General features: G+C 34.6%; 2 protein-coding genes across 3 annotated transcripts in view; one reads left to right on the forward strand and one right to left on the reverse strand.

Annotated features, from left to right (window-relative positions):
* The window catches only part of LOC117105671 (intraflagellar transport protein 172 homolog), a 22,655-nt gene extending 13,437 nt beyond the window's left edge, over window positions 1-9,218 (forward strand). The window contains exons 22-36 of the mRNA XM_033246884.1: window positions 171-404; window positions 976-1,092; window positions 1,262-1,404; window positions 1,667-1,825; window positions 2,170-2,350; window positions 3,102-3,211; window positions 3,700-3,835; window positions 4,295-4,567; window positions 4,920-5,123; window positions 5,425-5,655; window positions 6,392-6,547; window positions 6,823-6,921; window positions 7,469-7,622; window positions 8,089-8,180; window positions 8,485-9,218. Of these exons, the coding sequence (XP_033102775.1) occupies window positions 171-404; window positions 976-1,092; window positions 1,262-1,404; window positions 1,667-1,825; window positions 2,170-2,350; window positions 3,102-3,211; window positions 3,700-3,835; window positions 4,295-4,567; window positions 4,920-5,123; window positions 5,425-5,655; window positions 6,392-6,547; window positions 6,823-6,921; window positions 7,469-7,622; window positions 8,089-8,180; window positions 8,485-8,574 (2,379 nt within the window). The 3' untranslated portion in view covers window positions 8,575-9,218. The remainder of the gene's footprint in view (window positions 1-170; window positions 405-975; window positions 1,093-1,261; window positions 1,405-1,666; window positions 1,826-2,169; window positions 2,351-3,101; window positions 3,212-3,699; window positions 3,836-4,294; window positions 4,568-4,919; window positions 5,124-5,424; window positions 5,656-6,391; window positions 6,548-6,822; window positions 6,922-7,468; window positions 7,623-8,088; window positions 8,181-8,484) is intronic.
* A 2-nt stretch (window positions 9,219-9,220) lies between these two features.
* Window positions 9,221-17,210, reverse strand: LOC117105674 (cytoplasmic dynein 2 light intermediate chain 1-like). 2 transcript variants are annotated; one of them, XM_033246887.1, is made up of 13 exons: window positions 17,091-17,210; window positions 16,385-16,455; window positions 15,563-15,624; window positions 15,319-15,423; window positions 14,898-14,986; window positions 14,140-14,326; window positions 13,287-13,355; window positions 13,079-13,156; window positions 12,780-12,859; window positions 12,165-12,235; window positions 11,840-11,937; window positions 11,317-11,409; window positions 9,221-10,200 (listed from the first exon to the last, which is right to left on the reverse strand). In XM_033246887.1, exons 1-13 carry the CDS (start codon window positions 17,099-17,101, stop codon window positions 10,120-10,122), a joined length of 1,095 nt encoding a protein of 364 aa, XP_033102778.1. In that variant the 5' UTR covers window positions 17,102-17,210; the 3' UTR covers window positions 9,221-10,119. The 2 variants fall into 2 exon arrangements, with proteins under 2 accessions (XP_033102778.1, XP_033102779.1); XM_033246888.1 differs by having other exon boundaries at window positions 11,228-11,409.
* Window positions 17,211-17,223: the final 13 nt, after the last annotated feature.

A 17,223-nucleotide genomic window follows, 5' to 3' on the forward strand; every position in this document is an offset into this window, starting at 1 on the left:
TGTGAGGTTTTTTTTTTTTGTTTTTTTTGGCGGGGGGGGGGGGGTGTTTTAACATTTTAATGCAAGAAATTATAAATTTATATTATATAAAATTATTAAATTTATTACAAATATATTATTAATATTTAAAATAATGGACTGATTAATTAATGATTGGTTAATAACTCCAGCTTGCCGTGACATGTATGAAGTCCGAGGATGTCGCTGTTTTGTACATAAGCCAGGCACAGCAGCTAGAGGGGCAGGGCAAGTTTAGGGAAGCTGAGAGGCTGTACATCACAGTAGATGAGCCCGATATGGCAATCACTATGTACAAGAAGCAGCGCCAGTATGACCACATGGTGCGGCTCGTGAAGCAATACCACCCCGACCTTCTGCAGGACACTCATCTTCATCTCGCTAAGGTAATCAAGTTATTATTTCTATATTTGTTTGTATTTAACTATATTTCAAAATCAACCAATTTGAACTGATAATGGTGACAATGATAGTGATATGATTATTATTATTATTATGATGGTGATGATGGTGGTGGAGGTAGAGTGTTGGTAGTAGTGTTGATGGTAGCATCATGGTGGTAAATATTTGTGGTGATAACGATTATGTTGGTGAATATGATGATTGTGATGTGACAATGGTTGAGAAAATGGTACTGGTGGTGATTCTGTCAGTGAAAATTACTAATGACAGTGTTGATAGTAAGTGCAGGTCTCCCTCCAATTAAAGACCACTTTTGTGACCGGGGTTTCCATGGTCTTTAGCAGCTTTGGTCTCTAATTAGAATAATAAAAATAAAAGACATTTGTTAATTTTGAGCCACAGAAAAATGGTCTTTAATTGGAGGGGTCTTTAATTAGATGGAGACCTTTATTTGATTTTATATTATCACTGAATTCAATACGGATTCATAGGATATTAGTATTGGAAATCTTGTTAAATATTATTTAATTATTTAACTTGAAAAACTTTTCTCAGGAAATGGAGAGTGATGGTCAGTTGAGGCAGGCAGAGTACCACTTCATTGAGGGTAAAGACTGGAAAGCTGCTGTTAATATGTACCGTGGAGCCGACCTTTGGGACGAGGCCTACAGGGTCAGTATTTTTTAGTACCTTTATAGTGCTGGCGGTAATAATAAAAATGAAAACAACACATGCTAAGAGAAGCCATAATAATCATGCTTATGCTTAATGTTCTACTTTGGATTTCTGGATTTGTTAAAATTATCTTTTGATATTTAGTATTGTTCTATCTTTCTTACAGGTGGCTAAGAGTCACGGCGAAGCTAACTCTACTAAACAGGTGGCCTACTTGTGGGCTAAGAGTCTTGGTGGTGACTCAGCAGTTAAGCTTCTCACCAAATTTGGCTTGCTAGACTCAGCTATAGAATATGCAGCTGACAACTGGTAAGTGAGGAATAATTTGCATAATGAAAATGTTGCCTAGTGACTGGATTTTTTGCATAATGAAATGATTGGTAAACTTTTAACATAAGTTCTTGGAAACAATATACATATTCTTGTAGGTCCACAATGTTTAATTCATATGTATACCTAATATGTACACTCAAATTTTACCATATTACAGCCATAATAAGTGTCTGGTTTTTAAAAACCATCATTTATTTATTTAAATTGTGAGTCTAACCTTTTTATGATTTTATTGTAGTGCCTTTGACTTTGCATTTGACCTTGCAAAGACATCTGCAAAGAATAAGATTCCTGAGATCCACTTAAAGCATGCCATGTACCTAGAGGATGAGGGCCAGTTCCAGGATGCTGAAGCTGCTTTCATCAAGGCTGGAAAACCCAAGGAAGCTGTGCTAATGTAAGTGGTTATACACAGTGGCGTATTTAGGGGTATTGAAATGGGGGGTGGGGAAGCGCGAAAGACAAGTGGAAGGGCTCAATGATAAAGTGAGGAGGGAAACTACCTGGCAAAATAAGGTAATATGAGGTAATGTTTAACTAACTTTTTCTTCAAAGATTTATAGGGGCGTGAAAAGCAGGGTTGCAAGCTTTTTTTTGGGAGGTACTATTTTTTAGGAGGCTATATTGTTTGATGTTTTATTTTATGTAAAATTATCAGCATTTTAGGTTACTATATTTTATATTATGATACTATCAAATGATCTTTGCTATATTCATATACCATTGAACGGTTGCATGTAGGTATGTACACAGCCAAGATTGGGACTCAGCGCAGCGGGTAGCTGAGAAGCATGACCCAGACAGTGTTGCAGACGTTCTGGTTGGCCAGGCTAGATTCGCATTTGAGCAGAAGGATTTCCAGAAGGCCGAGTCATTCCTTTTAAGAGCACATCGTCCGGAACTCGCCGTCAAGTACTACAAGGTACACAATGCAGTGTTAAAATTCTCTAAAAAACTCTAGGAGTGATCCAGTGAAACCAACTTATTGCTTAATCCTGTAAACTGTTATCTAATTGGTTATTTTTAAAAACTAATTTAGCTCTCTGATTGGCTGATTATTGTAAATGATTGACCTTTTTGAATAAATGGTAATTAGCATCGATGAAGTTGTTTATTGAAGTTGGCTAACCACAAAAAATGATAATGCTCTTGAATTGGCTAATCAGAATAACTAACTGAGATCTCTTATTGGTCGATGACTGTAACAGAAGTAGTCTCTCTAATTCTGATTGGCAAAATTTAACACCTTGACTGCCAAATTTCCTACTTTCATCCCATACACCAAGGGCGCCACCATATTGAAAATTATTCCCATCAACTGTACTGAAATACAAACATATATATTTTTGAATCATTACTCCTGGGTTCTTCTCTGAACCGCCAGGGCGAGAGTTCACATTCTGGTGATCACTGCCAGCAAGTTTACGTGCAATAAAATAGTGGTATGTCAGACAGGTGTGAATGTGAACTCACCTTGTTGGTACTCTGAGTGAACCCTGCTGGATGTGAACTGGTGTCCCTGGTAGCCTACATGTTAAAATATTGATTGTGGTATTTAACTCTCCCATATAAAGATTTGGGCAGGGATATTGCCAATAGAGTGACAGAAGTCAACATGATTAGAAACAATAGATAAATCTGGCAATGACCTGTTGCCTTGATGTCTCCCACAGAATGCTGGTATGTGGCAGGATTGCCTGAGAGTCTGCAAGGAGTATGTGCCACACAAGCTGCAGCAACTGCAAGAAGAGTATGACAGAGAGATGTTGAATCCTGAAATAGGGTAAGAAGAGAGTTTCACCCATTTTGAGCACTGTTGCTATGTTGTATTTGTAATATTTTTTAACATCTTGACTCAAATCTGTAATATATTATGTATTTATATTATTACTAAATGCTTTATTGCATAAAAATTTGACTGGATACAGTATTCAGACATGCCATTGTTTCCTAACTAGTACACACCCTTCGAACATAACAGAACAAACTGCTCCAAGATATATTTTAATGAAATCCATAAAAACTACCAAGTATACGTCCTCATTCCTTTATCGCCTTTAGGAATCAACATATAAAACAGTAAAGCAATTTGTGTAAAAATTCCAATATACCTATAACTAAACAAATATAGATTAAAAATATAAAACAAATATATATATATTATATACAGTATATAAATTATTAAGGAATTGGTTATTAATGAAAGGGACATAAATATTTAAAGATGATATATTGCATTTTAAGATGTTTTTGTTTTGATTGTTATTACAGAGGTGTTGAGGCATTGATTGGTCAAGCTCGTGAATGGGAAGGGGCTGGTGAGCATGCCCGAGCTGTTGACTGTTATTCCAAGGTCACCACAAAACACACCAAGGATAACAAACTACTGGAAAATTGCTGGTCAAAGGTCAGAATCTTCATTGTGTCTATACTTACGGTATGTTATTGGTGATATACAGTATTTGTAAGTGCAATACAATATCGTCCCTGCGCTGAGAAACCAAAGCCCCAATGCACAAAAAATTGAGAAAAAGAAAGAAAACAAAACCAAATTAAAAGGAATAATGTGCAAAATTTAGTGTCTAGGTGTGGTTGGTTTCACCTCCTGAAAATGTTTTGATGAATTAAGGAGTGCTTATTCATTAAGTCTCCCTAAAGTAAATGCCTACTTTGAAATATACTCCCCCTCAAACCCTTTCCCTTGGGCGTTTATTTGAATAATTACAGAATTTCAACGGAAATGTTTCAGAATTACGTACTCTCAACTGAATCTGAAATACAAAGTGTGTTTGTAAGGTTGTTTGTGATTAATTAATTGATTTGATTGATTTGATTGATTGATTGATTGACTTCTTGTTTACAACAGGCTGCTGGTATAGCTATGAAATTCCTAGACCATTCGCGAGCTCTAGCAGTTGTAGAGCAAATCGGTCCACGATTGGCAAGTATTGACAAGCACAACACGGCTGCAGAGCTGTACTTGCAGCTGGACCTAATCAAAGAGGCCATCGACGTGTTGTTGGAGGGACAGGAGTGGGTGAAAGCTAAAAAAGTAGCCAAGGAATTGGAGCCCAGATACGAGAAGTATGTTGACAGCCGGTACAAGGAATTCCTGAAGGAGAAAAATGATCCGGATTCGGTATGTCGTTTTTGTTTTGCATGCTAAATCCCTGACAATTGTAGGGGTGCATAGCTCAGGATGTTACCTTTTTAACAAACACTAGGAATTTTATGCAGGCTAAACAGTAATCACTTGAACATCGATGTTGAAATGTTAAATATAGTAAAAACAGGTATTTAATTTAAAATCAAATCAAAGTTTATGTTATGTTGTAGTAAAAGGATATATAACCTAGTTATTTTTCTATGGATGGGCTTATGTTACCATAACTGCAATTGTTGCATTAAGTCGGGCAGTCACTACGTTCTATGGAGAACGGATCATTTTAATGACGATCCATTCAGGCTGCTGATTTTTTTGCTTTTTACAGATGATGGATCTAGAACCGACTGAAGCACTTAACATGTACGTAGAACAAGGAAAATGGGAGGAGTGTATTGAGAAGGCACAGAAGCAAGATTTCAAAGTACTGCATAAATATGTCGCCCTCTATGCTGCGCATCTCATCAATCAACATAATATCCAGAAGGCGCTGGATCTCTACGTCCAACATGGTGCGCCACCAAATCCAGAGGTAAAACGTTAAAGGTGTTTTTTCCCTTCAACATTGGTTGTACAATATGTAGGGGATCCCCATGCTCTTTGTATATATAGTATATTGGCTATGTGGTCACACATGTATATAAAATAATAACTCAGTACTTATCAGAAAACATAAGGGATTGTTTCTTGGTTTACCTACCATGGTAGGAGCTACACTCCCTATATCTAATTGTCTTAGTTGATTTTCAAAGTAGTTCATATATATACATTTTAAATTTAAATACAACACAATTTACTTGCATGATACATATTTATTGTTCTATCTTCATTAGAATTTTAATATTTACAAACGTATTTTCATGGAGATGCTTTCTATGCCAAATCTGGACAAACCCGAGTCGTACCACGTATGGGCAGATCTGCGAGATATGTTAATGAACTTGTGCGAGAATATAGCCAGGTCTGCCGCAGCAAAGAACCCAGCACGTGAAGAATTTGAGAACATGCTGTTGGTGGCGCACTACTATGCCACAAGAAGTGCTTGCCTAGGTCAACCGAACTTGGTAAGGAATCAAATTGTGGCCATTATTTGTGTACAAACTGTTTTAAATTGTGGATAAGTTGGCTCGCGTCATTTCTTTATCAAGGCTCTTAAGTTGGCCAAAATAATTGTGATATTTTATGAAATATAGATTCTATAATAAATAACTTTATTTGAACTATGCTTGTAAAACAGCAGGACAAAAGCTTTCATGTACTTTTAAGTGACAAATATACAATATTATTATAAAAACATTAAATATAAAAAGATGAGAGAAAATCAGTTACTTCCCTTTTAATTCTTGTAATAATCCAAATTAAAATAAGTCCAAAGTAAAATAATCCTGAATGGAATATACTGGAACAAAATAATGGTGAATTTACAAAGTATACAAGGCAGTCTGCTTACTTGAACAACTGAACTGCAACTGAATAAAACAAAGAGCAGCAACTGCACACCTGTGCAGAACACCAATGCAAATAAAGTGTGTGAAGTGAATAACTGAATAAATGAATAACAAATTGGATTTAGAAACTCATAGAATTGAATTAAGAAAATAGACATAAAACATAGCTTAAAAACTGCAATAATAGCAGTAACATACTTATGTTAATCAATGTTAAAGGAATATTTATATAATTATTTCTATTTATTATCACATTATTTTTGAGCGATTAATTTATAAAAAGTATTAAAATACAGTATCTTTATCTGTTGTAATATTGGTTTGAAATTTTGTTTCCCATTACCCTATATAGGAAACACTTGCTGCAAAATTGTCTGTTGCTCTTTTGAGACACACTGAACAAGTACCGGCAGACAAGGCATTTTACGAGGCCGGAATCCAATCCAGGAAGCAAGGATGGGATAACATGGCATTTGTGTTCCTCAATAGATTCTTAGATCTCACTGAGGTAGTTATTCTTAACATGTAGAATCATGAAATACTAGTGAGAATGTTTGATTTTTTTGGATTAAACCAAGTCAAAGGTGCATGAATATAGTATTTGTATTTGTGAGATCTTGTGATAAATTGTGCATGTGATGATGGTGATGAATATACTAAATATGCTATAATAACCAGGATGACCCTAATTGCTTTCATATAGATATAGCACTAAAAATGTGCATGTTAGTATACCTTGAAATAAATATTTGTCTGTGACTTTGTTGCGTTGTCTTCCCATAGGCCATTGAAGATGGCAGCTTGGACATGCTGGATCATACGGATTTCCAAGATACGGATATTCCATTTGAAATTCCACTTCCAGAAAAGCAGCACGTACCAGTAAGATTTGTTCTTATGAAACTGCTTCTTAACAACAGGGGTTTTTTTTCAAGGGGTGGGAGTTTGGGTAATGAGGTACCTTGATGTTTACTTGCTGTAGCTAGGTATTAATCTTTTGAAATTGTGTTCCATGTTTTGGGACCGTAAGATGTTGATCTTGTGCACTATGGTCAAAATCTTCACTATAGAATAGAACATTTATATATCACCGGCATCAGCCATATATGACGCTCAAGGCACTTCTGCAAATGTTTAACACATCCTTCAGATGTGAGGATAAGCAGTTGGTCATGTGTACATAATGACCCTGTGCACAACAAAGGGACAAAGTGCACTATTTAGAAATGAGTAGGGGTCACATGACAGTTTACAGACCAATCAACCTTCCGTGTTCTGTTGGGATTGTCATGTACAGTAATAACAGTGATATTCACATTTGGAATTCTTTAAGCCATGTGCCTGAATACAGTAAGTATAATAAATAAGAAATCCAGCAAACCCTCTATTAAAATCAGTACTGAACATAAGACATTTATGCATTGTACAGGAGGAAAAGAAAGAAGAAGTGAAGGAATGGGTGTTGGCAGTATCCATGGATCAGAAGGTAGAGCAGCAGCTAGATCTGGATGAGAGGGGTGCATATGTTGGCTCTCTTATTGCCACAAGTACTGGAATGAGATCCCCACCCTGTGTCATTTCAGGTATGTGTATTCAAGGGGAGTGAGAGATAAAAAGAGATGGTGATTAGAATGATGGTAGTCGGTGTGGGATGAGCAAATAAGTGGATGTTGATGATGATGACTAGAGGATGATGAAAAGTGCTAGGAGATGGTAGTGGTTTGGATAAACAAATAGTCTTGATGATAATGACTTGATAGTAATGATTTTGATGATAATGATGAAGAGCTAATGATGATGAAGAGCTGGTGATGATTAGGATAATGATGAAAGTGCTAAAGAGGTGGATAACGATGAAAAGAGCTGATGATGATAAAGATGAGAAGAGATGATTAGAAAGATAAATTGTGGCAGTAGTGGTGGAGATAATGATATTAACGAAGATAATACTATAATAGAAAGATAGTGTAAAAGGAAATAGATAACAAGCATGTCTGTTGTAAAAACCTACTGAAGAATTAATAAAACATTTGTCATTCCCTCACCTAGGCTACCCAGTACTCCGAAATAAGTTAGACTTGAAGAAGAGTGGACATGCAGCCAACAAGGATGACTGGAATAAGTTCCTGATGAGTACCAAGGTAGGCAACTTAACCACCTATTATGTTAATTACCAGCTGTCAAGTCCACCATGTTTTACCAAGCAGCTTTCAAACATTGGTTTTTTGTAGTTATTTTGAGAGCTTGGATCGATAAACATGTTAGAGGGCTCAGCTACCCCAAGAGGGAAACAGATACCGAAGTCCCATGAAGTGCTTTACCCCCCTTCCCTAACCCCCACTGGTACTTCCCCCTTGTCCCAGTATGTGCATAAATGGGATATCTGATTGTATTATTACAGTACAGTATTATCAATTTAATTTTTTTTTCTTTCATTGTTTGCAGATGTCTCACAGTACAGAATGCCAGGATGTGATGCGGTTCATAGGTCAGTGGACCGGTGGCACTCCCAACCCAAGTTATACATTCCAGTAAAGTTGATACCTGTAATATATTATTGATGAAACAAGCTAACTGTTGTTGTTTGTGCAATAAGGATAACAGCACAAATGAAGATGAATTATCCAGATGTTAAATGTTTAAAATTTAAATATCCTGTACCTTGAAAAACCTAGAGAAGCACCTTGATACCATTAATTAATTCTTATGTGGGGAAATTTAAGTACCATGTATGTAAAATGCAAAAAAGTGACCCTGTTTTGGGTCCTGAACCTCCTGGAAATCAGGACACATTTCCTGCAAATTCATAATACTTGAATTTTGTAACTGCTTTATTATCAATTGTCTCGCAGAGGTCAGTGCCGATGGATTTTCAACATGCGCAGTAAAATAAAATTAAATATGTTTTGAAAGCTCATTTAACCAGATCTCCAGGAAGGGATTTCTTCCAACTTGGGACCCCTGGCATAATTTAATATTGGAATGAAGTTACTGAGCCATCTAAATTTAAGTAATGCTGGCTGGCTTGAATAAGTTCTAGTTAAACTCTGGTAAAATTGCATTGGTAACAAAATAGCCAATGTACTACAGTGTACATTTGGTTATTTGAAGTAGCCAACCATTGTTGGTCAATATTGTATGATGTATGTTTGTAGAATCATAATAAATGAATATTCAAATATTGCGTAATTGTCTTCTAATTTATTCTAATATTCAGTCTTTGTAATCATCAAGTCAGTATAGCTGACTGCTGCAGTCAAGTTTGTTTTAATAAATAAATAAACAAAACAAAAGGCAGAAAGGGCTGCAGTTCACTGCAGAGGGAAATGGCACTGCAAGCAGCTCTCTGAGATAGATATGTTCGCCTTATATGATATTATTACAAATTGCAGTGTAACAACAATGTGTTTACATTTACAATCTATAATGTTCCTTATATATTGAGGCTATAACACAAACATGCCTGTAGCTTTAATGTGTGTCCACACAAGTTTTATGTGAAAATTAATTTGGTATGATGTCATATCATACCCATATAATAATTTATGAGCATATCATATCACACCCAAATATGGCCATGATACATAACACCATATTTGGGCATGATAATTTGATCAGACAAAAGTATTGTATGGGCATATAACATCACACCCATATATGGACACAATGATGTAATATCACACCCAAATATGGGCAAATTACAAGTATTTGTCAAAATAAACTTGTATCAACATGTGTGTCCCATAATATGCTATTGTCTGCATAACAAAACAACTTTTTTAATGCTCTAATGTAGACTATTCGCTTGCTTTTAATCCCAGGATTGAACAAAAAGTACTAGTAGAGTCAGTTACCACCAAACTCTCTCATACTGAAATCAGTATCAATCTTACCTACAGGAAAGTAATTTATCATTGCACAGGTTGCATAAAGATAGCTGATGGAATATACAATATAGACCATAACTAATGACAGCAGTTTCATTAAAGAAACTAAATATTCTCCTTTTACATTTAAAACATGTACCCTCCCAAAGAAGGTAAAACAATGTAACAGAACTGGTACATATTTGAATATGGCTCAGTGACCATCGCCCATTCCTGCCCCCATTGCACGCTCTCTGGCTCGCCTCTCAGATAGCTTGTGATATCTTGCCAACTCCTGTAAAGTCAAAATAAAATTAACATATTAAAATTAGAAATGGAACTGATCCATGATTTTGGTTATTAAAACATACAGAAAATATATAAATATAATTTGCAATAAAACTGATATGCTGTAAAGTGCATACCTGGTACATTTGAATCAATTATGATTTGGTTTGGAATCGAACCCATAACCTCCAGAATTACAAGCCTGGTATCATACTAACATTACCAGATTGGATTGGATTATTCCCAATTACAAGAGGGCTAATATTGTAGAATCAGAGATCAAAATACATGCACACATCATTTTTAAATATTGTTGTTAATATTACAGTAGTAGTGTTAAGTAACAAAATAACTTCATATTACAGTATTAGGATAATATTGAATCAAAATCAACACTTCAGTGTTAACAACATATTTTATTTATATGTTATATAGACCAGGGTTACATTCTCACATAGGTTTGGGGTAGGGATGTTTGAGATATGAAGACAAATTCTGGTTTTCGAAAAGGATTTGAACCCAGGGCCCTTGGATTGGAAGACAAGCATTTTAACCACCAAATAGCACCACTATTTTATTTGAGAACTCTCATTATCACACATTTCTATATATAAATTCACACATCTTTGCACATCAAAATTGACATGCCATACTATAAAATAGAATCGGTAGGTATGCTATATATATATAGGCACAGCGCCAAAAATATGAACATCCCTGCCCTTGAATATTCCTGGTTCCCGACTCAGGAAATATTAATTTTTTTATGAAATACAGGTTAGTTAAATTAATCAAATTAATTAAAAGACAAAAATACCCCCACAAGTCTAATGATCTATTTCAATCCACAGCAGGAAAGTATCTCAATTTTCAGAAGCACTAAAACAGGAATTGTCTAACAAAGAACATAACAATTACAATATTAGGGATTTGTAAAGGAAAATATTGTATTAATAGGTTATATAACTTCCTGATATTCTAAGGAAAATTCAACAACTTCCTTTCAACACTACAAAATTCAACTCAACACTCACAGCCACCCTCAAGTCTCTCCTACAGGATGGCTATGCTTGGGGCGTGAGAATAGCTTATTAGATTGATGGATTCGCTCTTCCTCCAGTACCTCATCTTTCTGGGCCCTCATGTTGTCCACTTCTGGCTCCGCATATTGCTGGTCCTTGGCTGGGTCCTCGCTTGTGCTGTCACTTCCTGTAGTCTGATTGGAAAGAAGGAAAAAAAAATCATTGATTAGGGCAGACTACATTCAAACCATTGAATGCATTTTGAACAACTTGAGTTCACAAGTACTGTACATAAACCATCATTTTCATTAAGACTTGGTCTTTTTTCAACAAAGCATATTCGTCATTTTCCCACCATTCATTACGGTTCTCTGCTAGAGAGTGTATTGATTTGATCCATTACTATATAAAAGCTTTATTATTAATTACAATATCATTATCATCATCATCTCAAAATCTTTACAGATAATAGTTTTATCTCAGAAACTTCTTTTGTTGTACTATTAGCTGATAGTCATACAGCAATTCATCTTTCTGTATGAAAACAAGACTTCACAATACTGCACAGGTGTTTATGAAATACAGAGAAGATATTCTAGATGAGCGTACTTAAACCTATCTTACCTGCTGTGGAAAATACGAAGTAAATGCCTGCTTCCAAAGCTCCATTGGGCTTCTTGCCTGTACCTGACCTATTGCACCATCAGCTATTGGAGGACTGCCTATATCATTAATAAATAACAATACACATATGTTTTATACCAAACTTGCTATTGAGCTGAAGTTGAGCCATTAAAATATCATCTATGATGAAATATGTAAAAACATTAAAAATTCAATAAAACATTATTTAAGATTATTTAAGTTATCAATTTCCAATGAGTGACATTTCAGTACTTATTGATACAATTTCTACATCACATTTATAACACATTAAAAAAATACTTACCTATTTGTTGCATGGAGTCAGTTCCAAAAGCTGCTGCTATTGGTTTGTTATGATCAACAATGTAGGCTTTGCTGAATGTAAGAATCAATTAAAAATTAATAGTTTTTTTAGAGGACAGGAATAGAAAATGGAGGTTTCCAAACAAAATGTAAATGTATTTAAACCCATAGGCCCTCTAACATGCCCTCAAAATTTGGATATATTTTTATTTATTTCATTCTTATCCAATAATGAATATCTTAGCAATTAGTAGAGAGAAAAGGTTAAAGGTAAAGGTGGGCAGTGATGTTCCATACATTCATTCTCATTTGAGGCAATGCAATGAGGTGTGTGCAAAGGATTGTTTTTAATGTTTATCAACTCAAACTGCCAATGAAAATCGGCAGACAGTGTTGTGCCATCAAACCTCATCCAAGAGCGAAGATTGATTCATCAGCTGCTGGTCATACGACAGTTGACGCATACTATTGTCAATGCAATGTGTTCTCGGCTTAGCGAATATTGAACTATTTCAATATGTGGTTTATCAGAAGTTAATAACATTATTGTTTCCCGCTATATATGAGTAATTCAATGTTTAATTAATTTTTTTATCAAAATAATTTCAGTACTTACTTCAAAGTTGTTCCAAACACAAGATGGCTAACTAATGACCTCGTTCTTGTCATCATTGGCTCATTCTTGGAGCTGCAGAACTACATTCATTTTCAAAAAAATAATCAGCATTTAATTATTTGTTCAAAATAGATTCTTAATTGTGAATCACCTTCACTCAAATGAAACATAATCATATGATAGTTTATGCATTATTTTTTCAGCGACAAATTTTAGCAACAGAATGAAACATGAGCCAAGAGTATAAGAGTATATCATTATCAATCACTATTACAATTGTCATATATAAAATTACATACCAACAATGCCCCTCCGTAATTATGGGCCACAAATCGTAAGGTTCGACTGATCACTTTTCTCTTCTCAGAGTCCAAATTCTAAATTGAGTGAAAAAATTAATTAATTAACTTATGAATTGTGGTAGACATTCCATAGACCAGAGGTAGGGTACTGGCAGCCTATGGAAGATTTGGGGTGGTAGTGGATGGGATTAATGTCTGTACTTACTTGATAAAGATCGTACTTTGTGCCTATAATCACCAAGGGTACTAAAGAGGGTTCAATTAAGCCTCTGTCCTGCAAAAGCAATAGATTAAATATTCATTATAATATTTGTTTAAATTAAAAAAGAACGTCATTTGGAAAATACAAGTGAAATAAACTGTCCAGTTATGTATTTAGTTATAAACTACAGTAATGAAAAGAGCACTTTATAAAATGTTGAATTATTATTAGCTTGTACTGAGAGTTGACAGCTCAGATTGTTAGTTCAGAGCCCAAATTGGGAGTTGAAAGCTCAGATTGGGAGTTGATAGCTTGAATTGTGAGTTGACATTTCATTTCAAAGCATTCATTTAACCTTTAAAATGACCGGCACAAATGATTAAGTATTGTGTTTCAAAATAAAGATATTATTATTATGGCTCTAACTGGCAGCCGATAGCTGGAATTGGGAGTTCATCAAGAGACTGAGAGAAAATAATATCTTTATTTCCTACAAATTTACAAAATCATACAAAAAAAAGAGGATAGAGTCAGAACAAAGGAGGAACATGTTGCTATACCCAACAGTTTGTCTGCCAGACATAAGTGACTTAATCTCAGACTGGATTTGATTTGGATAAGATTAAGAGTAGATAGCTCAGATTAGAGCTAGCATGAGTTGATGGCTCAGATTGGAAGTTAATGACGTTTTTAATGACGATGCATTCAGACTGCAACCGACAATCAGAAGACAGTGTCGTGTTGTCTAGCGCTCACTGGGAACGGAGTTAGATTTGTCGGCCGACGGTCTTACGACAAAGTGAGTGCCTGGTTTAAGGACTCTAGCCACCAAACTCTCCTACAACAGTTTACTCACGGGATGCTCTTGAGTAAACCTACTCCACGCCTTCCTCTTCAGTTTCTCTTCAATTTGTGGATCTTCAACTGAGAGTTTCTTGACCACTTGATTGACACGTTCGGTAACGGCTCTCAGCAAGACCTCCAGTGTTGTCCACATTACTTCTGGTCTTGACAGGTCCACCACTAACACCAATGATAGTGTCCTAAAAATGATTCATTGTATATAAAGCTTTTCACTCTGGTATAGTTTCAAAAATGTTTCTCAATGACTGCCGGTAATATAATAAATTTGATAACTTTGAAAAACTGGCATTGAAAATGGTTGTACTGTAAGCATTTTGATAAAAGCTGTTAGGATTTATGGTGAAGATTATGATGGTGGTGATGATGATTATGATGGTGATTATGATGAAGACGATGATAATGATGATTATGATGATGATGATTATGATGATGACGATGATAATGATGATGATGATGGTGAGTATGATGATTATGATGATGATGCAGTGCTGAGGACGATGATGATAATAATAATGATCAACATCATCTTCCGGTACTGTGCATAACCTCTATTAATAGAGTATACTCGCATACCACTAAATAGTATGCATCATTGCTTTGCAGATATATTATCACTTCTCTCTACCAATTCATTCAAAATCAATGCCTTTGCTGAAGTTTTTTATTTTCAATTTATGGCAAGATGGTTGTATTTAATTGTATAATAAAGTATCAGAAATATCTATATTATTATTAGTAAGAGTAACTTACATAATGTTTGTCAAGTTAATAGGAACTTCCAGGAGCTGAGTCATGTTGGTGCCTCCTCCTAATTCCCAGATGTGTCCAATATCTTTTCCCTTTAAAAAGAATTTTAAAAAAGACGACAAAAATGTATTCTAATTTTCTAAATTAACAAAACATTCAACAATCAATCCAATTCAAATCATTAATTTATATTCATAAAAACAATTACAGTATGGATATAAGAATTAAATGTAAACAAACAACAGTGTCCATAAAAATAAACTGCCACCAAACAAACATTTGTGATGTAGCATATAGAAAGAAAACAGAAAACAGAGTTGACTTTTAGAACACAATTTTATTTTCACATGAACATTTTGACCTGACCTCAGGTCCTCCGTAGCATAGGTATAGTTACTAGAAATCTTTAGTTTATCATTCTTACCAAGTTGTGGCCTTTCGCTCTTCTACCAAATGTATACTCAAGAGCAATGGTAGACTTTGGGATGTCTTCTCGGTCCAGAAACCTGCAGATAATTGTTGTTTTGCCCTAAAAAAAAAAAAATTCCTGTGAGGTAAACTATTCCATTGGGTATGATTTTGGTGAACTATTTGTGTGAACAATTACAGAATTTTTTTAAAAAATGAATAGATGTATTTAAAATTACATTACAAACAATAAGACTTACTGATTCCTTGCCTCCAAAAAATAGTATACTAGCCTCATCTCCTATCTTGCCATCTTCAGTAGCTATCAAAAAAATAATGCAATAAAATATGTACATCATTGGTATTTTAATAATAATAATAAATTAAAATAATAAATAGTAATGATAATAATAGTAGTATTATACTAGTTTTAGTAGTGATAATAGACAAATATTTTAATTATTTAGCCTTTAATATCTTAATTATTTGAGAATTTTCATTAAATATTTATGATTTATATTACCGCTTGCAATAAAGGTTATTGTATTGTATTTCTGTTGAACATAAAAACTGCAAATCACATTTAAATCTTTTTAAATGATGATTTTAAGAATCCATTTGTATGCTGACACAACATTCATTCATACATCATGATCAAACGATGCTGCCTGGTTTATAAATTTGATCATTTTATACATTTTTTAAGCGAACCCACTGCCCGCCAATAATGGTGATTTCAAATAAAAATGAAAAAAATAAAATTATATTTTTATTACACTTACAGCTGCCTTGAACTTTCCAAAAATAAGATATGTATATTTCTTTCTAACTAAATAAATTTAAGGCATTTAACCATCCCATTATTACACTGTTAACATTCACCATCTAACATTTTATTTTCTCCTCCATCTGGATGTTTTTGGCAAAACCATTTGCTAAATGAAAAAAAAAACCACAATTATATTTTCATTATTTTTTATTTTTTTTTTTTTTTCCCACCCTCTTCTGATGATCTTAAAAAAAATAAGTTTGCGAACATAATATATAATATATAAAACTTTGATCTTGAGGGGGCTACCTACCTTCTTTCTCTTTCTGTGCTTTTTCTGTCTTTTCAGATTCATATACAGATATATCCCAGAGTACCTTTTCCCTACAATTTTAATTTAGAAAAAATATAGGCCTAATTTCTCTTCTGGAGAAACATAGGAACATAGCGAGTAAGTGACTCCTAGATAAAATCCTAAAAAAAGAATTTATGAGGTTTATAACTTGGTATGGGCAGGGAGTTGTTATTTTCTAAATAACAACTCCCTGGTATGGGTAGTAAGGCATAGGACTCTCTTTTTAGGCCTAGCCTATGCTAGCTGCTAGGGGAGTATCCTAGACACCCGGCCCACACACACACGACGAGGGCTTCCTGCATTGCCACTTTCCTGCCCTAAAATAAAATTAATAAAATGATTATATTAAATACATGTAATAACAGTAGTAAATATAGGCTTAAAGCCTCTAGGCTAGATATCACAAGAATGAAAGGAAATATACACCAGCTAACGAACTCAAATGCGTGGGAAGAGCTAGGCCATGCAATGGCATAGCTAGATATACCATCACTGCTCTGCTACCCACTCTCAATTGCCTCTTTCCCGTGTGACTCGCAATGAATTTTGATAAACGTGAACACTGTCTGGCCTACATAAAATACATTACATTTAACTCCCAATCATCACATTTTTCATTAAAAAAAACCCCATTTAACATAACATTTAATACTAAATACATTACCCCTTAGGCATTTCTGATATTGTTTATGTCTAATGTAGCATTTATCCTGTTAATAATTTTACTGAATACGAAAGACTAGACAGACAGCAGACAGCGAGACACAAAATGAAGGAATCTTCTTTAGTTTACCGTC

This window comes from Anneissia japonica, unplaced genomic scaffold, assembly GCF_011630105.1.
Source record: "Anneissia japonica isolate Jap-2015-1 unplaced genomic scaffold, ASM1163010v1 scaffold287754_len4335492_cov202, whole genome shotgun sequence".
Lineage (NCBI taxonomy): Eukaryota > Metazoa > Echinodermata > Crinoidea > Comatulida > Comatulidae > Anneissia > Anneissia japonica.